Source organism: Engystomops pustulosus, chromosome 4 (assembly GCF_040894005.1).
Source record: "Engystomops pustulosus chromosome 4, aEngPut4.maternal, whole genome shotgun sequence".
Lineage (NCBI taxonomy): Eukaryota > Metazoa > Chordata > Amphibia > Anura > Leptodactylidae > Engystomops > Engystomops pustulosus.
The window spans coordinates 4,111,056-4,134,522 of NC_092414.1; the positions used below are offsets into that span (position 1 = coordinate 4,111,056).

General features: G+C 45.9%; 1 protein-coding gene across 1 annotated transcript; it reads right to left on the reverse strand.

Annotated features, from left to right (window-relative positions):
* Positions 1-20,118: 20,118 nt before the first annotated feature.
* Positions 20,119-23,242, reverse strand: LOC140125906 (E3 ubiquitin/ISG15 ligase TRIM25-like). Its single transcript, XM_072144804.1, has one exon. It carries the CDS (start codon positions 23,193-23,195, stop codon positions 21,348-21,350), a length of 1,848 nt encoding a protein of 615 aa, XP_072000905.1. The 5' UTR covers positions 23,196-23,242; the 3' UTR covers positions 20,119-21,347.
* Between the last annotated feature and the right edge of the window lie 225 nt (positions 23,243-23,467).

The window sequence follows — 23,467 nt, forward strand, 5'->3', positions numbered from 1 at the left end:
TGTAACTATAGGGGTGACTGTATGCTCAGGGACCCCCCAACTATGACTATCACTGTAACTATAGGGGTGACTGTATGCTCAGGGACCCCCCAACCACGACTGTCACTGTAACTATAGGGGTGACTGTATGCTCAGGGACCCCCCAACCATGACCATCACTGTAACTATAGGGGTGACTGTATGTTCAGGGACACTCCAACCATGACTATCACTGTAACTATAGGACTGACTGTATTCTCAGGGACACCCCAACCTTGACTATCACTGTATCTATAGGACTGACTGTATGCTCAGGGACACTCCAACCATGACTATCACTGTATCTATAGGACTGACTGTATGCTCAGGGACACCCCGACCACGACTATCACTGTAACTATAGGACTGACTGTATGCTCAGGGACACCCCAACCACGACTATCACTGTAACTATAGGACTGACTGTATGCTCAGGGACACCCCAACCATGACTATCACTGTAACTATAGGACAGACTGTATGCTCAGGGACACCCCAACCATGACTATCACTGTATCTATAGGACTGACTGTATGCTCAGGGACACCCCAGCCATGACTATCACTGTATCTATAGGACTGACTGTATGCTCAGGGACACCCCAACTATGACTATCACTGTTACTATAGGACTGACTGTATGCTCAGGGACACCCCAACCATGACTATTACTGTATCTATAGGACTGACTGTATGCTCAGGGACACCCCAACCATGACTATCACTGTATCTATAGGGGTGACTGTATGCTCAGGGACACCCCAACCATGACTATCACTGTAACTATAGGACTGACTGTATGCTCAGGGACACTCCAACCATGTCTATCACTGTTACTATAGGGCTGACTGTATGCTCAGGGACACTCCAACCATGACTATCACTGTAACTATAGGGGTGACTGTATGCTCAGGGACACCCCAACCATGACTATCACTGTAACTATAGGACTGACTGTATTCTCAGGGACACCCCAACCATGACTATCACTGTATCTATAGGGCTGACTGTATGCTCAGGGACACCCCAACCATGACTATCACTGTAACTATAGGGGTGACTGTATGCTCAGGGACCCCCCAACCACGACTATCACTGTAACTATAGGGGTGACTGTATGCTCAGGGACACTCCAACCATGACTATCACTGTAACTATAGGACAGACTGTATGCTCAGGGACACCCCAACCATGACTATCACTGTATCTATAGGACTGACTGTATGCTCAGGGACACCCCAGCCATGACTATCACTGTATCTATAGGACTGACTGTATGCTCAGGGACACCCCAACCATGACTATCACTGTAACTATAGGACAGACTGTATGCTCAGGGACACCCCAACCATGACTATCACTGTATCTATAGGACTGACTGTATGCTCAGGGACACCCCAGCCATGACTATCACTGTATCTATAGGACTGACTGTATGCTCAGGGACACCCCAACTATGACTATCACTGTTACTATAGGACTGACTGTATGCTCAGGGACACCCCAACCATGACTATTACTGTATCTATAGGACTGACTGTATGCTCAGGGACACCCCAACCATGACTATCACTGTATCTATAGGGGTGACTGTATGCTCAGGGACACCCCAACCATGACTATCACTGTAACTATAGGACTGACTGTATGCTCAGGGACACTCCAACCATGTCTATCACTGTTACTATAGGGCTGACTGTATGCTCAGGGACACTCCAACCATGACTATCACTGTAACTATAGGGGTGACTGTATGCTCAGGGACACTCCAACCATGACTATCACTGTAACTATAGGGGTGACTGTATGCTCAGGGACCCCCCAACCACGACTATCACTGTAACTATAGGGGTGACTGTATGCTCAAGGACACTCCAACCATGACTATCACTGTAACTATAGGACTGACTGTATGCTCAGGGACACCCCAACCATAACCATCACTGTATCTATAGGACTGACTGTATGCTCAGGGACACCCCAATCATGAGTATCACTGTATCCATAGGACTGACTGTATGCTCAGGGACACCCCAACCATGACTATCACTGTATCTATAGGACTGACTGTATGCTCAGGGACACCCCAACTATGACTATCACTGTTACTATAGGGCTGACTGTATGCTCAGGGACACCCCAACCATGACTATTACTGTATCTATAGGACTGACTGTATGATCAGGGACACCCCAACCATGACTATCACTTTATCTATAGGACTGACTGTATTCTCAGGGACACCCCAACCATGACTATCACTGTAACTATAGGGGTGACTGTCTGCTCAGGGACACCCCAACCATGACTATCACTGTATCTATAGGGGTGACTGTATTCTCAGGGACACCTCAACCATGACTATCACTGTAACTATAGGACTGACTGTATGCTCAGGGACACCCCAACCATGACTATCACTGTAACTATAGGGGTGACTGTATGCTCAGGGACCCCCCAACCACGACTAACACTGTAACTATAGGACTCACTGTATGCTCAGGGACACCCCAACCATGACTATCACTGAAACTATAGGACTGACTGTATGCTCAGGGACACCCCAACCATGACTATCACTGTAACTATAGGGGTGACTGTATGCTCAGGGACACCCCAACCATGACTATCACTGTATCTATAGGACTGACTGTATGCTCAGGGACACTCCAACCATGACTATCACTGTATCTATAGGGGTGACTGTATGCTCAGGGACACCCCAACCATGACTATCACTGTATCTATAGGGGTGACTGTATGCTCAGGGACACCCCAATCATGACTATCACTGTAACTATAGGACTGACTGTATGCTCAGGGACACCCCAACCATGACTATCACTGTAACTATAGGACTGACTGTATGCTCAGGGACACCCCAACCATGACTATCACTGTAACTATAGGACTGACTGTATGCTCAGGGATACCCCAACCATGACTATTACTGTATCTATAGGACTGACTGTATGCTCAGGGACACCCCAACCATGACTATCACTATATCTATAGGGGTGACTGTATTCTCAGGGACACCTCAACCATGACTATCACTGTAACTATAGGACTGACTGTATGCTCAGGGACACTCCAACCATGACTATCACTGTAACTATAGGACTGACTGTATGCTCAGGGACACTCCAACCATGACTATCACTGTAACTATAGGACTGACTGTATGCTCAGGGACACCCCAACCATGACTATCACTGTATCTATAGGACTGACTGTATGCTCAGGGACACCCCAACCATGACTATTACTGTATCTATAGGACTGACTGTATGCTCAGGGACACCCCAACCATGACTATCACTGTAACTATAGGACTGACTGTATGCTCAGGGACACCCCAACCATGACTATCACTGTAACTATAGGACTGACTGTATGCTCAGGGACACCCCAACCATGACTATCACTGTATCTATAGGGGTGACCAGGATGCCCCCAGGGTAGGAGACTTTACCTACGGTTGGTGCAGGTAATGACCTTCTATAACACTGACAGCACAGGTAGCCCTGTATTAGCAGTGTCTGATGTACAGGATTTGTGGGGAGAGGAGAGTCAGGTCAGGCCTAGAGGCTGGGAAGGTGAGTGTACGGTGATAACACTTGTGTATTCCTTCCTCGTCATCCCCAGGGATAAGGGTGATCAGACACATAAGAAAAGATAGAGAATCCCAAAGGATCCTGGAGGTCTGAGAGAAGCACCTAGATGACAAGGAGCACCAAGGGGGGTCCCAGATGAGTACAAGGCCCACAATCAGATATGGGCAGGTCTAGAGTCCATTATTCCCCAGACACCTATGAGCAGGGGTGTTGGTTGGGTAACTGGTTTTTATTGTAATCAACAGAGATTTGGGAATATATCGGAGATGCTTCCCAGAACCGCATGACTTTGGACATGACCCTTGCTGAGAAGGGAGGAGTCTGTAAGATGGTGGGAGTGGCTTGTCGCATATACATCCCAGATGACATCGCCCCCTATGGATCCATTACCCATGCTCGTGAAAAGATTGAAGGACTGTCCAGGGAACTCAGGAGAAACTCTGGGGTGGACACTTTGTCCTTCACTTTGTGGTTGGGGGATTGGAAGGGTTTCCTGTAAGTGGGGGTGATATTGGCGATTGTGATTTTGCTCTCGTCACTTATGGCGAGCTGTGTGGTCCCCCTCATCAAGTCCACCATGTCCCAGATGGCCGTCCACGACAGGAGAAGTGCCCGGAGCGGAGGAGGATGCTGCCTGTGTACAAGCCTGTGGACTATGGGGACTCAGTGATGTGAGTGACCGGCCTCCAGGGGATCTGCTAGAGATAGTAATCCTTCAGCCAGTATATACCCCCTCAGACATTACATACATGACACAGGATGTACACAGCAGTATATACCCCCTCAGACATTACATACATGGCACAGGATGTACACAGCAGTATATACCCCCTCAGACATTACATACATGACACAGGATGTACACAGCAGTATATACCCCCTCAGACATTACATACATGACACAGGATGTACACAGCAGTATATACCCCCTCAGACATTACATACATGACACAGGATGTACACAGCAGTATATACCCCCTCAGACATTACATACATGGCACAGGATGTACACAGCAGTATATACCCCCTCAGACATTACATACATGGCACAGGATGTACACAGCAGTATATACCTCCTCAGACATTACATACATGACACAGGGTGTACACAGCAGTATATACCCCCTCAGACATTACATACATGGCACAGGATGTACACAGCAGTATATACCTCCTCAGACATTACATACATGGCACAGGGTGTACACAGCAGTATATACCTCCTCAGACATTACATACATGACACAGGATGTACACAGCAGTATATACCCCCTCAGACATTACATACATGGCACAGGGTGTACACAGCAGTATATACCCCCTCAGACATTACATACATGACACAGGATGTACACAGTAGTATATACCCCCTCAGACATTACATACATGACACAGGATGTACACAGCAGTATATACCCCCTCAGACATTACATACATGGCACAGGGTGTACACAGCAGTATATACCCCTCAGACATTACATACATGACACAGTATGTACACAGCAGTATATACCTCCTCAGACATTACATACATGACACAGGATGTACACAGCAGTATATACCCCCTCAGACATTACATACATGACACAGGGTGTACACAGCAGTATATACCCCCTCAGACATTACATACATGACACAGGGTGTACACAGCAGTATATACCCCCTCAGACATTACATACATGGCACAGGATGTACACAGCAGTATATACCCCCTCAGACATTACATACATGACACAGGATGTACACAGCAGTATATACCCCCTCAGACATTACATACATGACACAGGATGTACACAGCAGTATATACCTCCTCAGACATTACATACATGACACAGGATGTACACAGCAGTATATACCCCCTCAGACATTACATACATGACACAGGATGTACACAGCAGTATATACCCCCTCAGACATTACATACATGGCACAGGGTGTACACAGCAGTATATACCCCCTCAGACATTACATACATGGCACAGGATGTACACAGCAGTATATACCCCTCAGACATTACATACATGACACAGGATGTACACAGCAGTATATACCCCCTCAGACATTACATACATGGCACAGGGTGTACACAGCAGTATATACCCCCTCAGACATTACATACATGGCACAGGATGTACACAGCAGTATATACCCCCTCAGACATTACATACATGACACAGGATGTACACAGCAGTATATACCCCCTCAGACATTACATACATGACACAGGATGTACACAGCAGTATATACCCCCTCAGACATTACATACATGACACAGGGTGTACACAGCAGTATATACCCCCTCATACATTACATACATGGCACAGGATGTACACAGCAGTATATACCTCCTCAGACATTACATACATGACACAGGATGTACACAGCAGTATATACCCCCTTAGACATTACATACATGGCACAGGGTGTACACAGCAGTATATACCCCCTCAGACATTACATACATGACACAGGATGTACACAGCAGTATATACCCCCTCAGACATTACATACATGGCACAGGATGTACACAGCAGTATATACCTCCTCAGACATTACATACATGGCACAGGATGTACACAGCAGTATATACCCCCTCAGACATTACATACATGGCACAGGATGTACACAGCAGTATATACCCCCTCAGACATTACATACATGACACAGGATGTACACAGCAGTATATACCCCCTCAGACATTACATACATGGCACAGGATGTACACAGCAGTATATACCCCCTCAGACATTACATACATGACACAGGGTGTACACAGCAGTATATACCCCCTCAGACATTACATACATGACACAGGGTGTACACAGCAGTATATACCCCCTCAGACATTACATACATGACACAGGATGTACACAGCAGTATATACCCCCTCAGACATTACATACATGACACAGGGTGTACACAGCAGTATATACCCCCTCAGACATTACATACATGACACAGGATGTACACAGCAGTATATACCCCCTCAGACATTACATACATGACACAGGGTGTACACAGCAGTATATACCCCCTCAGACATTACATACATGACACAGGATGTACACAGCAGTATATACCCCCTCAGACATTACATACATGACACAGGATGTACACAGCAGTATATACCCCCTCAGACATTACATACATGACACAGGATGTACACAGCAGTATATACCCCCTCAGACATTACATACATGACACAGGATGTACACAGCAGTATATACCCCCTCAGACATTACATACATGACACAGGATGTACACAGCAGTATATACCCCCTCAGACATTACATACATGGCACAGGGTGTACACAGCAGTATATACCCCCTCAGACATTACATACATGGCACAGGGTGTACACAGCAGTATATACCCCCTCAGACATTACATACATGACACAGCAGTATATACCCCCTCAGACATTACATACATGGCACAGGATGTACACAGCAGTATATACCACCTCAGACATTACATACATGACACAGGGTGTACACAGCAGTATATACCCCCTCAGACATTACATACATGGCACAGGGTGTACACAGCAGTATATACCCCCTCAGACATTACATACATGACACAGGATGTACACAGCAGTATATACCCCCTCAGACATTACATACATGACACAGGGTGTACACAGCAGTATATACCCCCTCAGACATTACATACATGGCACAGGATGTACACAGCAGTATATACCTCCTCAGACATTACATACATGGCACAGGATGTACACAGCAGTATATACCCCCTCAGACATTACATACACGACACAGGGTGTACACAGCAGTATATACCTCCTCAGACATTACATACATGGCACAGGGTGTACACAGCAGTATATACCTCCTCAGACATTACATACATGACACAGGGTGTACACAGCAGTATATACCCCCTCAGACATTACATACATGACACAGGATGTACACAGCAGTATATACCTCCTCAGACATTACATACATGACACAGGATGTACACAGCAGTATATACCCCCTCAGACATTACATACATGACACAGGGTGTACACAGCAGTATATACCCCCTCAGACATTACATACATGGCACAGGATGTACACAGCAGTATATACCCCCTCAGACATTACATACATGACACAGGGTGTACACAGCAGTATATACCCCCTCAGACATTACATACATGACACAGGATGTACACAGCAGTATATACCCCCTCAGACATTACAAACATGACACAGGATGTACACAGCAGTATATACCCCCTCAGACATTACATACATGACACAGGGTGTACACAGCAGCATATACCTCCTCAGACATTACATACATGACACAGGGTGTACACAGCAGTATATACCCCTCAGACATTACATACATGACACAGGATGTACACAGCAGTATATACCCCCTCAGACATTACATACATGACACAGGATGTACACAGCAGCATATACCTCCTCAGACATTACATACATGACACAGGATGTACACAGCAGTATATACCTCCTCAGACATGGCACAGGGTGTACACAGCAGTATATAACCACCTCAGACATTACATACATGGCACAGGATGTACACAGCAGTATATACCCCCTCAGACATTACATACATGACACAGGATGTACACAGCAGTATATACCCTCTCAGACATTACATACATGACACAGGATGTACACAGCAGTATATACCCCCTCAGACATTACATACACGGCACAGGGTGTACACAGCAGTATATACCTCCTCAGACATTACATACATGACACAGGATGTACACAGCAGTATATACCTCCTCAGACATTACATACATGGCACAGGGTGTACACAGCAGTATATACCTCCTCAGACATTACATACATGACACAGGGTGTACACAGCAGTATATACCCCCTCAGACATTACATAGATGGCACAGGGTGTACACAGCAGTATATACCTCCTCAGACATTACATACATGGCACAGGGTGTACACAGCAGTATATACCCCCTCAGACATTACATACACGGCACAGGGTGTACACAGCAGTATGTACCCCCTCAGACATTACATACATGACACAGGATGTACACAGCAGTATATACCCCCTCAGACATTACATACATGGCACAGGGTGTACACAGCAGTATATACCTCCTCAGACATTACATACATGACACAGGATGTACACAGCAGTATATACCCCCTCAGACATTACATACATGACACAGGATGTACACAGCAGTATATACCCCCTCAGACATTACATACATGACACAGGATGTACACAGCAGTATATACCCCCTCAGACATTACATACATGACACAGGATGTACACAGCAGTATATACCCCCTCAGACATTACATACATGACACAGGATGTACACAGCAGTATATACCTCCTCAGACATTACATACATGACACAGGATGTACACAGCAGTATATACCCCCTCAGACATTACATACATGGCACAGGATGTACACAGCAGTATATACCCCCTCAGACATTACATACATGACACAGGATGTACACAGCAGTATATACCCCCTCAGACATTACATACATGACACAGGGTGTACACAGCAGTATATACCCCCTCAGACATTACATACATGGCACAGGGTGTACACAGCAGTATATACCCCCTCAGACATTACATACATGACACAGGGTGTACACAGCAGTATATACCCCCTCAGACATTACATACATGACACAGGGTGTACACAGCAGTATATACCCCCTCAGACATTACATACATGACACAGGATGTACACAGCAGTATATACCCTCTCAGACATTACATACATGACACAGGATGTACACAGCAGTATATACCCCCTCAGACATTACATACATGACACAGGATGTACACAGCAGTATATACCCCCTCAGACATTACATACATGGCACAGGATGTACACAGCAGTATATACCCCCTCAGACATTACATACATGACACAGGATGTACACAGCAGTATATACCCCCTCAGACATTACATACATGGCACAGGGTGTACACAGCAGTATATACCTCCTCAGACATTACATACATGACACAGGATGTACGCAGCAGTATATACCTCCTCAGACATTACATACATGACACAGGATGTACGCAGCAGTATATACCTCCTCAGACATTACATACATGACACAGGATGTACACAGCAGTATATACCCCCTCAGACATTACATACATGACACAGGATGTACACAGCAGTATATACCTCCTCAGACATTACATACATGACACAGGGTGTACACAGCAGTATATACCCCCTCAGACATTACATACATGGCACACGGTGTACACAGCAGTATATACCACCTCAGACATTACATACATGGCACAGGGTGTACACAGCAGTATATACCCCCTCAGACATTACATACATAGCACAGGATGTACACAGCAGTATATACCTCCTCAGACATTACATACATGACACAGGGTGTACACAGCAGTATATACCCCCTCAGACATTACATACATGACACAGGGTGTACACAGCAGTATATACCTCCTCAGACATTACATACATGGCACAGGATGTACACAGCAGTATATACCCCCTCAGACATTACATACATGACACAGGGTGTACACAGCAGTATATACCCCCTCAGACATTACATACATGGCACAGGGTGTACACAGCAGTATATACCTCCTCAGACATTACATACATGACACAGGATGTAGACAGCAGTATATACCCCCTCAGACATTACATACATGACACAGGATGTACACAGCAGTATATACCCCCTCAGACATTACATACATGACACAGGATGTACACAGCAGTATATACCCCCTCAGACATTACATACATGGCACAGGGTGTACACAGCAGTATATCCCCCCTCAGACATTACATACATGACACAGGGTGTACACAGCAGTATATACCCCCTCAGACATTACATACATGGCACAGGATGTACACAGCAGTATATACCCCCTCAGACATTACATACATGACACAGGGTGTACACAGCAGTATATACCCCCTCAGACATTACATACATGGCACAGGGTGTACACAGCAGTATATACCCCCTCAGACATTACATACATGGCACAGGGTGTACACAGCAGTATATACCCCCTCAGACATTACATACATGGCACAGGATGTACACAGCAGTATATACCCCCTCAGACATTACATACATGACACAGGGTGTACACAGCAGTATATACCCCCTCAGACATTACATACATGGCACAGGGTGTACACAGCAGTATATACCCCCTCAGACATTACATACATGACACAGGATGTACACAGCAGTATATACCCCCTCAGACATTACATACATGGCACAGGATGTACACAGCAGTATATACCTCCTCAGACATTACATACATGGCACAGGATGTACACAGCAGTATATACCTCCTCAGACATTACATACATGACACAGGATGTACACAGCAGTATATACCCCCTCAGACATTACATACATGGCACAGGGTGTACACAGCAGTATATACCTCCTCAGACATTACATACATGGCACAGGATGTACACAGCAGTATATACCTCCTCAGACATTACATACATGACACCGGGTGTACACAGCAGTATATACCCCCTCAGACATTACATACATGACACAGGATGTACACAGCAGTATATACCCCTCAGACATAACATACATGACACAGGGTGTACACAGCAGTATATACCCCCTCAGACATTACATACATGGCACAGGGTGTACACAGCAGTATATACCCCTCAGACATTACATACATGGCACAGGGTGTACACAGCAGTATATATCCCCTCAGACATTACATACATGACACAGGATGTACACAGCAGTATATACCCCCTCAGACATTACATACATGACACAGGGTGTACACAGCAGTATATACCTCCTCAGACATTACATACATGACACAGGATGTACACAGCAGTATATACCTCCTCAGACATTCCATACATGGCACAGGATGTACACAGCAGTATATACCCCCTCAGACATTACATACATGACACAGGATGTACACAGCAGTATATACCCCCTCAGACATTACATACATGGCACAGGGTGTACACAGCAGTATATACCTCCTCAGACATTACATACATGACACAGGGTGTACACAGCAGTATATACCTCCTCAGACATTACATACATGACACAGGATGTACACAGCAGTATATACCCCCTCAGACATTACATACATGACACAGGGTGTACACAGCAGTATATACCCCCTCAGACATTACATACATGACACAGGATGTACACAGCAGTATATACCCCCCTCAGACATTACATACATGGCACAGGATGTACACAGCAGTATATACCCCCTCAGACATTACATACATGACACAGGATGTACACAGCAGTATATACCCCCTCAGACATTACATACATGACACAGGATGTACACAGCAGTATATACCCCCTCAGACATTACATACATGGCACAGGGTGTACACAGCAGTATATACCCCCTCAGACATTACATACATGACACAGGGTGTACACAACAGTATATACCTCCTCAGACATTACATACATGACACAGGATGTACACTGCAGTATATACCCCCTCAGACATTACATACATGGCACAGGGTGTACACAGCAGTATATACCCCCTCAGACATTACATACATGACACAGGGTGTACACAGCAGTATATACCTCCTCAGACATTACATACATGACACAGGATGTACACTGCAGTATATACCCCTCAGACATTACATACATGACACAGGGTGTACACAGCAGTATATACCTCCTCAGACATTACATACATGACACAGGGTGTACACAGCAGTATATACCCCCTCAGACATTACATACATGGCACAGGATGTACACAGCAGTATATACCCCCTCAGACATTACATACATGACACAGGATGTACACAGCAGTATATACCCCCTCAGACATTACATACATGACACAGGATGTACACAGCAGTATATACCCCCTCAGACATTACATACATGACACAGGATGTACACAGCAGTATATACCCCCTCAGACATTACATACATGGCACAGGGTGTACACAGCAGTATATACCCCCTCAGACATTACATACATGACACAGGATGTACACAGCAGTATATACCTCCTCAGACATTACATACATGACACAGGATGTACACAGCAGTATATACCTCCTCAGACATTACATACATGACACAGGGTGTACACAGCAGTATATACCTCCTCAGACATTACATACATGGCACAGGATGTACACAGCAGTATATACCCCCTCAGACATTACATACATGACACAGGATGTACACAGCAGTATATACCCCCTCAGACATTACATACATGACACAGGGTGTACACAGCAGTATATACCCCCTCAGACATGACACAGGGTGTACACAGCAGTATATACCCCCTCAGACATTACATACATGACACAGGGTGTACACAGCAGTATATACCCTTCAGACATTACATACATGACACAGGGTGTACATAGCAGTATATACCTCCTCAGACATTACATACATGACACAGGGTGTACACAGCAGTATATACCTCCTCAGACATTACATACATGGCACAGGATGTACACAGCAGTATATACCCCCTCAGACATTACATACATGGCACAGGGTGTACACAGCAGTATATACCCCCTCAGACATTACATACATGACACAGGGTGTACACAGCAGTATATACCTCCTCAGACATTACATACATGACACAGGATGTACACAGCAGTATATACCCCCTCAGACATTACATACATGACACAGGGTGTACACAGCAGTATATACCCCCTCAGACATTACATACATGGCACAGGGTGTACACAGCAGTATATACCCCCTCAGACATTACATACATGACACAGGGTGTACACAGCAGTATATACCTCCTCAGATATTACATACACGACACAGGGTGTACACAGCAGTATATACCCCCTCAGACATTACATACATGACACAGGATGTACACAGCAGTATATACCCCCTCAGACATTACATACATGACACAGGGTGTACACAGCAGTATATACCCCCTCAGACATTACATACATGGCACAGGATGTCCACAGCAGTATATACCCCCTCAGACATTACATACATGACACAGGATGTACACAGCAGTATATACCTCCTCAGACATTACATACATGACACAAGATGTACACAGCAGTATATACCTCCTCAGACATTACATACATGGCACAAGATGTACACAGCAGTATATACCTCCTCAGACATTACATACATGACACAGGATGTACACAGCAGTATATACCTCCTCAGACATTACATACATGACACAGGATGTACACAGCAGTATATACCCCCTCAGACATTACATACATGACACAGGATGTACACAGCAGTATATACCCCCTCAGACATTACATACATGACACAGGGTGTACACAGCAGTATATACCCCCTCAGACATTACATACATGGCACAGGATGTCCACAGCAGTATATACCCCCTCAGACATTACATACATGACACAGGATGTACACAGCAGTATATACCTCCTCAGACATTACATACATGACACAAGATGTACACAGCAGTATATACCTCCTCAGACATTACATACATGGCACAAGATGTACACAGCAGTATATACCTCCTCAGACATTACATAGATGACACAGGGTGTACACAGCAGTATATACCCCCTCAGACATTACATACATGACACAGGGTGTACACAGCAGTATATACCCCCTCAGACATCACATACATGTCACAGGGTGTACACAGCAGTATATACCCCCTCATACATTACATACATGGCACAGGATGTACACAGCAGTATATACCCCTCAGACATTACATACATGACACAGTATGTACACAGCAGTATATACCTCCTCAGACATTACATACATGACACAGGGTGTACACAGCAGTATATACCCCCTCAGACATTACATACATGGCACAGGGTGTACACAGCAGTATATACCCCCTCAGACATTACATACATGGCACAGGGTGTACACAGCAGTATATACCACCTCAGACATTACATACATGACACAGGGTGTACACAGCAGTATATACCCCCTCAGACATTACATACATGACACAGGGTGTACACAGCAGTATATACCCCCTCAGACATTACATACATGGCACAGGATGTACACAGCAGTATATACCCCCTCAGACATTACATACATGACACAGGGTGTACACAGCAGTATATACCCCCTCAGACATTACATACATGACACAGGGTGTACACAGCAGTATATACCACCTCAGACATTACATACATGACACGGGGTGTACACAGCAGTATATACCTCCTCAGACATTACATACATGGCACAGGATGTACACAGCAGTATATACCTCCTCAGACATTACATACATGACACAGGATGTACACAGCAGTATATACCTCCTCAGACATTACATACATGGCACAGGGTGTACACAGCAGTATATACCCCCTCAGACATTACATACATGGCACAGGGTGTACACAGCAGTATATACCTCCTCAGACATTACATACATGACACAGGGTGTACACAGCAGTATATACCTCCTCAGACATTACATACACGGCACAGGATGTACACAGCAGTATATACCCCCTCAGACATTACATACATGACACAGGGTGTACACAGCAGTATATACCCCCTCAGACATTACATACATGACACAGGATGTAGACAGCAGTATATACCTCCTCAGACATTGCATACATGACACAGAGTGTACACAGCAGTATATACCCCCTCAGACATTACATACATGACACAGGGTGTACACAGCAGTATATACCCCTCAGACATTACATACATGACACAGGATGTACACAGCAGTATATACCCCCTCAGACATTACATACATGACACAGGATGTACACAGCAGTATATACCTCCTCAGACATTACATACATGGCACAGGATGTACACAGCAGTATATACCCCCTCAGACATTACATACATGACACAGGGTGTACACAGCAGTATATACCCCCTCAGACATTACATACATGACACAGGATGTAGACAGCAGTATATACCCCCTCAGACATTACATACATGACACAGGATGTACACAGCAGTATATACCCCCTCAGACATTACATACATGACACAGGATGTACACAGCAGTATATACCCCCTCAGACATTACATACATGACACAGGATGTACACAGCAGTATATACCTCCTCAGACATTACATACATGGCACAGGATGTACACAGCAGTATATACCCCCTCAGACATTACATACATGACACAGGATGTACACAGCAGTATATACCCCCTCAGACATTACATACATGACACAGGATGTACACAGCAGTATATACCTCCTCAGACATTACATACATGGCACAGGATGTACACAGCAGTATATACCCCCTCAGACATTACATACATGACACAGGGTGTACACAGCAGTATATACCCCCTCAGACATTACATACATGACACAGGATGTAGACAGCAGTATATACCCCCTCAGACATTACATACATGACACAGGATGTACACAGCAGTATATACCCCCTCAGACATTACATACATGGCACAGGGTGTACACAGCAGTATATACCCCCTCAGACATTACATACATGGCACAGGATGTACACAGCAGTATATACCTCCTCAGACATTACATACATGGCACAGGGTGTACACAGCAGTATATACCCCCTCAGACATTACATACATGACACAGGATGTACACAGCAGTATATACCTCCTCAGACATTACATACATGACACAAGATGTACACAGCAGTATATACCTCCTCAGACATTACATACATGGCACAGGATGTACACAGCAGTATATACCCCCTCAGACATTACATACAGGGCACAGGGTGTACACAGCAGTATATACCCCCTCAGACATTACATACATGGCACAGGATGTACACAGCAGTATATACCCCCTCAGACATTACATACATGACACAGGGTGTACACAGCAGTATATACCCCCTCAGACATTACATACATGGCACAGGGTGTACACAGCAGTATATACCCCCTCAGACATTACATACATGACACAGGATGTACACAGCAGTATATACCCCCTCAGACATTACATACATGGCGCAGGATGTACACAGCAGTATATACCCCCTCAGACATTACATACATGACACAGGGTGTACACAGCAGTATATACCCCCTCAGACATTACATACATGACACAGGATGTACACAGCAGTATATACCTCCTCAGACATTACATACATGACACAGGATGTACACAGCAGTATATACCCCCTCAGACATTACATACATGACACAGGATGTACACAGCAGTATATACCCCCTCAGACATTACATACATGACACAGGGTGTACACAGCAGTATATACCCCCTCAGACATGACACAGGGTGTACACAGCAGTATATACCCCCTCAGACATTACATACATGACACAGGGTGTACACAGCAGTATATACCCCCTCAGACATTACATACATGACACAGGGTGTACACAGCAGTATATACCCCCTCAGACATTACATACATGACACAGGGTGTACACAGCAGTATATACCCCTTCAGACATTACATACATGACACAGGGTGTACACAGCAGTATATACCCCTCAGACATTACATACATGACACAGGGTGTACACAGCAGTATATACCCCCTCAGACATTACATACATGACACAGGGTGTACACAGCAGTATATACCTCCTCAGACATTACATACATGGCACAGGATGTACACAGCAGTATATACCCCCTCAGACATTACATACATGGCACAGGGTGTACACAGCAGTATATACCTCCTCAGACATTACATACATGACACAGGATGTACACTGCAGTATATACCCCTCAGACATTACATACATGACACAGGATGTACACTGCAGTATATACCCCTCAGACATAACATACATGGCACAGGGTGTACACAGCAGTATATACCCCCTCAGACATTACATACACGACACAGGATGTACACAGCAGTATATACCTCCTCAGACATTACATACACGGCACAGGATGTACACAGCAGTATATACCCCCTCAGACATTACATACATGACACAGGATGTACACAGCAGTATATACCCCCTCAGACATTACATACATGGCACAGGGTGTACACAGCAGTATATACCCCCTCAGACATTACATACATGACACAGGATGTACACAGCAGTATATACCCCCTCAGACATTACATACATGGCACAGGATGTACACAGCAGTATATACCTCCTCAGACATTACATACATGACACAGGATGTACACAGCAGTATATACCCCCTCAGACATTACATACATGGCACAGGGTGTACACAGCAGTATATACCTCCTCAGACATTACATACATGACACAGGATGTACACAGCAGTATATACCTCCTCAGACATTCCATACATGACACAGGGTGTACACAGCAGTATATACCTCCTCAGACATTACATACATGACACAGGATGTACACAGCAGTATATACCTCCTCAGACATTACATACATGGCACAGGGTGTACACAGCAGTATATACCCCCTCAGACATTACATACATGGCACAGGGTGTACACAGCAGTATATACCTCCTCAGACATTCCATACATGACACAGGATGTACACAGCAGTATATACCCCCTCAGACATTACATACATGACACAGGATGTACACAGCAGTATATACCCCCTCAGACATTACATACATGACACAGGATGTACACAGCAGTATATACCTCCTCAGACATTACATACATGACACAGGGTGTACACAGCAGTATATACCCCCTCAGACATTACATACATGACACAGGATGTACACAGCAGTATATACCTCCTCAGACATTACATACATGACACAGGATGTACACAGCAGTATATACCCCCTCAGACATTACATACATGACACAGGGTGTACACAGCAGTATATACCCCCTCAGACATTACATACATGGCACAGGATGTACACAGCAGTATATACCCCCTCAGACATTACATACATGACACAGGATGTACACAGCAGTATATACCTCCTCAGACATTACATACATGGCACAGGGTGTACACAGCAGTATATACCCCCTCAGACATTACATACATGGCACAGGATGTACACAGCAGTATATACCTCCTCAGACATTACATACATGACACAGGGTGTACACAGCAGTATATACCTCCTCAGACATTACATACATGACACAGGGTGTACACAGCAGTATATACCCCCTCATACATTACATACATGGCACAGGATGTACACAGCAGTATATACCCCCTCAGACATTACATACATGACACAGGGTGTACACAGCAGTATATACCCCCTCAGACATTACATACATGACACAGGATGTACACAGCAGTATATACCTCCTCAGACATTACATACATGGCACAGGATGTACACAGCAGTATATACCCCCTCAGACATTACATACATGGCACAGGATGTACACAGCAGTATATACCCCCTCAGACATTACATACATGACACAGGGTGTACACAGCAGTATATACCTCCTCAGACATTACATACATGACACAGGGTGTACACAGCAGTATATACCTCCTCAGACATTACATACATGACACAGGATGTACACAGCAGTATATACCCCCTCAGACATTACATACATGACACAGGGTGTACACAGCAGTATATACCTCCTCAGACATTACATACATGGCACAGGATGTACACAGCAGTATATACCTCCTCAGACATTACATACATGACACAGGGTGTACACAGCAGTATATACCTCCTCAGACATTACATACATGGTACAGGATGGACACTGTGTAGCTTTGCCACAAGATCTGGCTGTGGTGTGAGCTCCTGAGGCCTCTGGAGACAGCCTGGGGCAGGGCCACTCTGGGTGGGGAACTTCTCCAGGCAAGGCCCAGGCTCTAAGGCCTAATGTGAGAGAAAACTCCCAGACACCAAAACCTGCGGGCGACTCCAGTGCAGGACGATGTATCGGGTGTGTATGTGGTGAAGCAGTAAGTACCTGTATGGTGAAGCCACCTACCTGTGTGATTGTGCAGCACAACGCTGGGTAACTAGTAATGAGCAGGGTGCAGGAGCAGAGGCGGCCTCCATCACCGGCCTCAGCTGTGCCCTCTACCCCTCCATCATACGGGCACAGGGGGACATCTCTGGAGCAGCAGGACCAACCTGGAGAACCTGCAGCCGCCGGTCCTGATCCGCTCCGAGAGAACCAAGTCAGGAAGCGGAGGGAACAATGACCACACAAGGAGTGGTCACTGGCAGGAAAGTGGGACCCAGTTCCCAAACATGGACATTGTACCCCCGAGTAATGACAGCCGCAACCAGCTATCACCTGGAATGAAGGAGGAGGATGGGAAATTTTGGAAATAATGAAGGATCCAATAAGATGATTCTGTGATGGAACATCCTATAATGTGATTCCCCCAAAAGCTTCCAGTGACGTCATCCTGAGAGGCATCAGCTCCGGCTCCCGGAAGGTGAATGGAGAAATAACCAGGACACATCCGGATGGAGGAAGTGAAGATGTTTATTAGGATACAATTGTATTTATAGGAAAATCTTCTCAGTTATTAATGTATCAGATGTTTTATGGAGACGCCCGGTGTCACATGCAGGAGGTATATTACACCCCCCCCCCCCCCCCTGAGAACAGAGGACGTGTCCTGCCGGGGGGGGGGGGGGGGGGTCACAGGTCACAGGGGTCTCCTGTATTTCTACTTGTGTCACATTTACAGAATGAATGAAGAACATTTAAGCGACTTACAAGCAATAGATGATTATACAATAACATGAGACGCACAATATACAGAAAGTATCGGAATAATATCCTTACAAAAGGCCAAACAATTACTGTGACACGAGATGTGCAGCGTCCGGGACGCACAGGACCTTCATATCACTACAGGAGCTCACACATCAGGGAGGTAGGTAGGTAGGAGTGTAGGGTAGGTAGGTGGCAGCTCTGGGATATAGCCGGGGAGAAGTTATAGAAGTGCCGGGAAATGAGAATTACATCAGAATATTCCTCATTCCTATCAGGTCGGAGCAGAGGCTCCGGGTCTCCATTGATCCCAGCAGTAGGGATTGTTAAAGGGGTTGTCCGACTCCGGCAAAGCTCAGGCAGGCGGCTGGGGAGGTAAGTTTTAAAAAAAAGTTGTACTCACCTCCTCTGTCACTCTTGGGGTCCCGTGCTGCCGTCTCCCTGTAAACAAATAGTAGCACGGAAGCTCCGCTGAGTTCGGCTTCTGGGCCGGCCCGTCCCTATATTTTGGCGCAGGATACAGCATTGGGGATAGGGACCGGTGGGTGTGGACGGCCGGAAGCCAAACTCAGCAGAGCTAACATGCCCCTATTTGTTTACAGGACACGGACCAGCGAGATGGCGGCGCAGGACCCCGGGAGCGAAGGAGGTGACTACAACTTTCTTTCTTTAAAACTTACCTCCCCATCCGCCTGTCTGAGCATTGCCAGAGTTGGACAACCCCCTTTGACCCTAATGTGGGGAGCCCTTGGTGTATGAGCTTATTCACACATTAGTTTGTGAGGTCACCCGTCAGGAGAGGATGGAAATAGCGGAGCAGGGGCAGAACTTTCCATCATCCCGGATCTTGTGTCGTCTCCTCTCCTGGTTTTATCCCACAACAACTGATGCACAAAACTGACCAATTACTGATGTGTGAATAGGGATTAAGGAAGCCCCTCCCACTGCTGGATCTGATAGGCTGGATGCTCCTCCAATCACATTCTTCTAGTTCTCCCTCTTGCTCCTCCCCCTGATATATTTATAGAACCATTATATACATGTAGCACAGCGTGTAGCGGCTCGGTGAACCTGGTGGTGAAGGTGTGTAAGTGTCTGATGGGGTCACACAGCGCATAGAAGGACAACTCCCCCGCCTCATAATCCACATAGATCCTGACCCGATCACTGGAGATCCGGTGATGTAACTGGATGCTATTACTGTTGTGTCTCACATAATACTCATTATCTAACCACTTCCTTAGAAATAAAAAAATCCAGGAATTATGCATCCGTCCTACACATAACCCCCAGGACTTGTTATTACCTCCAATGTATGACTGATCTCCCTTCCTGTCTATACTGGGGTAACACACCCCCACCCTCCATGACTCCGCCCCACTGACCTCCACATCCCAGTAATGTCGTCCGGAGGTAATGTAACTCCTGCTCATCACCTGAGAATACTGGAATCTCTCTGCGGTGTCTGGACGATTTTGCTCTGTTTGTGTCCTAGTTGCAGTTTTCAGGTCGTCTGATATACGGAGACTATTAGTGGCCGTGTCTATATCCAGTGATATGTCTGCAGGATCCTGCACATAGAAGGTCACATTTATACCTCGTATTATATCCAATAATGTGCGTGATAAGTGGGAGATCAGCTCTGCAACCCCATCATCTCCCCCTGTGTCATCACCACCATCATCTCCCTCCGTGTCCTCATCACTTCCATCATCTTCCTCCGTGTCCTCATCATCTCCATCCGTGTCCTCATCATCTTCCTCCGTGTCCTCATCACCTCCATCATCTTCCTCTGTGTCCTCATCACCTCCATCATCTTCCTCTGTGTCCTCATCACCTCCATCATCTTCCTCCGTGTCCTCATCTCCTCCATCATCTCCCCCTATGTCCTCATCTCCTCCATCATGTCCCCCTCTGTCCTCATCACCTCTCTCCTCTGGTTCCTGTAACACAGTCAGTGGATCAGTCATGTTACACATCTCCTCAATGTCCTGCATCTTCCTGGACAGCTCGTCCTTCTCTCTTTGCAGCTTCTGTATGACATCCGTCAGTGACCGAGACTCCTTCTCCTCCCTCCTGGAGATCTCACTCAGGACCTTCTTCTCCAGGTTGTCCAGTTGTCTCCTGAGGTCTATAAACAGGGCAGTGACTCTTTGCTCTTCTCCAGATGCTTTGTCTTGAGCTTTTCTCCGGTGCTCCTTCAGACTCTGGACTCTCTTGTGGGTCTTAAGTCTCTTAGTTGTCAGTTCCTGCAGAACTTCTTTCAGTTTCTGCTTTTTCTTCTTGGAGGCCTCTTCCAGTGTCTCTACCTGATGACCTCGGTGCTCTCCGGCCAGACTGCAGGACACACAGATACAAGTCCCGTCCTCCGTGCAGTAATACTTCAGGAGCTCCTTATGGGTGGGACATTTCCTGTTCTCCAGGGAGGTGCTGGGATCTATGAGGACGTGTGCAGGTCCCTTGTTGTGGACTCTCAGATGTTCCTCACACAGAGAAGCCTCACACAGGAGACAGGATTTCACAGCAGGTACAGGAGAGTGGATGCAGTAAGAGCAGAAGATCTTGGTCTCCTCCTGGGGTGGATGAGTAGACCGGAAGTTCTCCACCACATTACACAGAGTGATGTTCCTCTGCAGTGCCGGCCGCTCCTGGAACTCTGCTCTACATTGAGGACAGGAATAACCTCCAGACCCGTCCTGTGTAGTCAGGACCTGATCAATACAGACCCGGCAGAAGTTGTGTCCACATCTCAGGGTTACAGGATCTGTATAGAGGTCCAGACAGATGGAGCACGTCAGCTCCTGTCCCAGAGCAGCAGACGCCATCACTGACAGCAGAAGAAGAAATGAAAGTAAAGTTCTGTACACGTTGGAGACCAGTGGGTGTGACTCACAGTTACCGCACAGGGCGAGGACTGACTGACAACAATCAGAAGCAAATCATGGGAACTGTGTTTAGAGTGATAAATGTAGACTGGGCTGTAAGGATATATCCAAATTAGGAAGAGGTTCAGCCCCTCCTCTGAAATTCCTATGAGGGCGCATTCACACGATGCTTTGTGTCGTGTTGAGCGTTGCGTTTTTGATGCATCCACTGG

What these genes read in the sequence shown, in the direction of transcription:
- LOC140125906 (XM_072144804.1), bottom strand. Translation starts at nt 23,195, where the DNA reads ATGGCGTCTGCTGCTCTGGGACAGGAGCTGACGTGCTCCATCTGTCTG.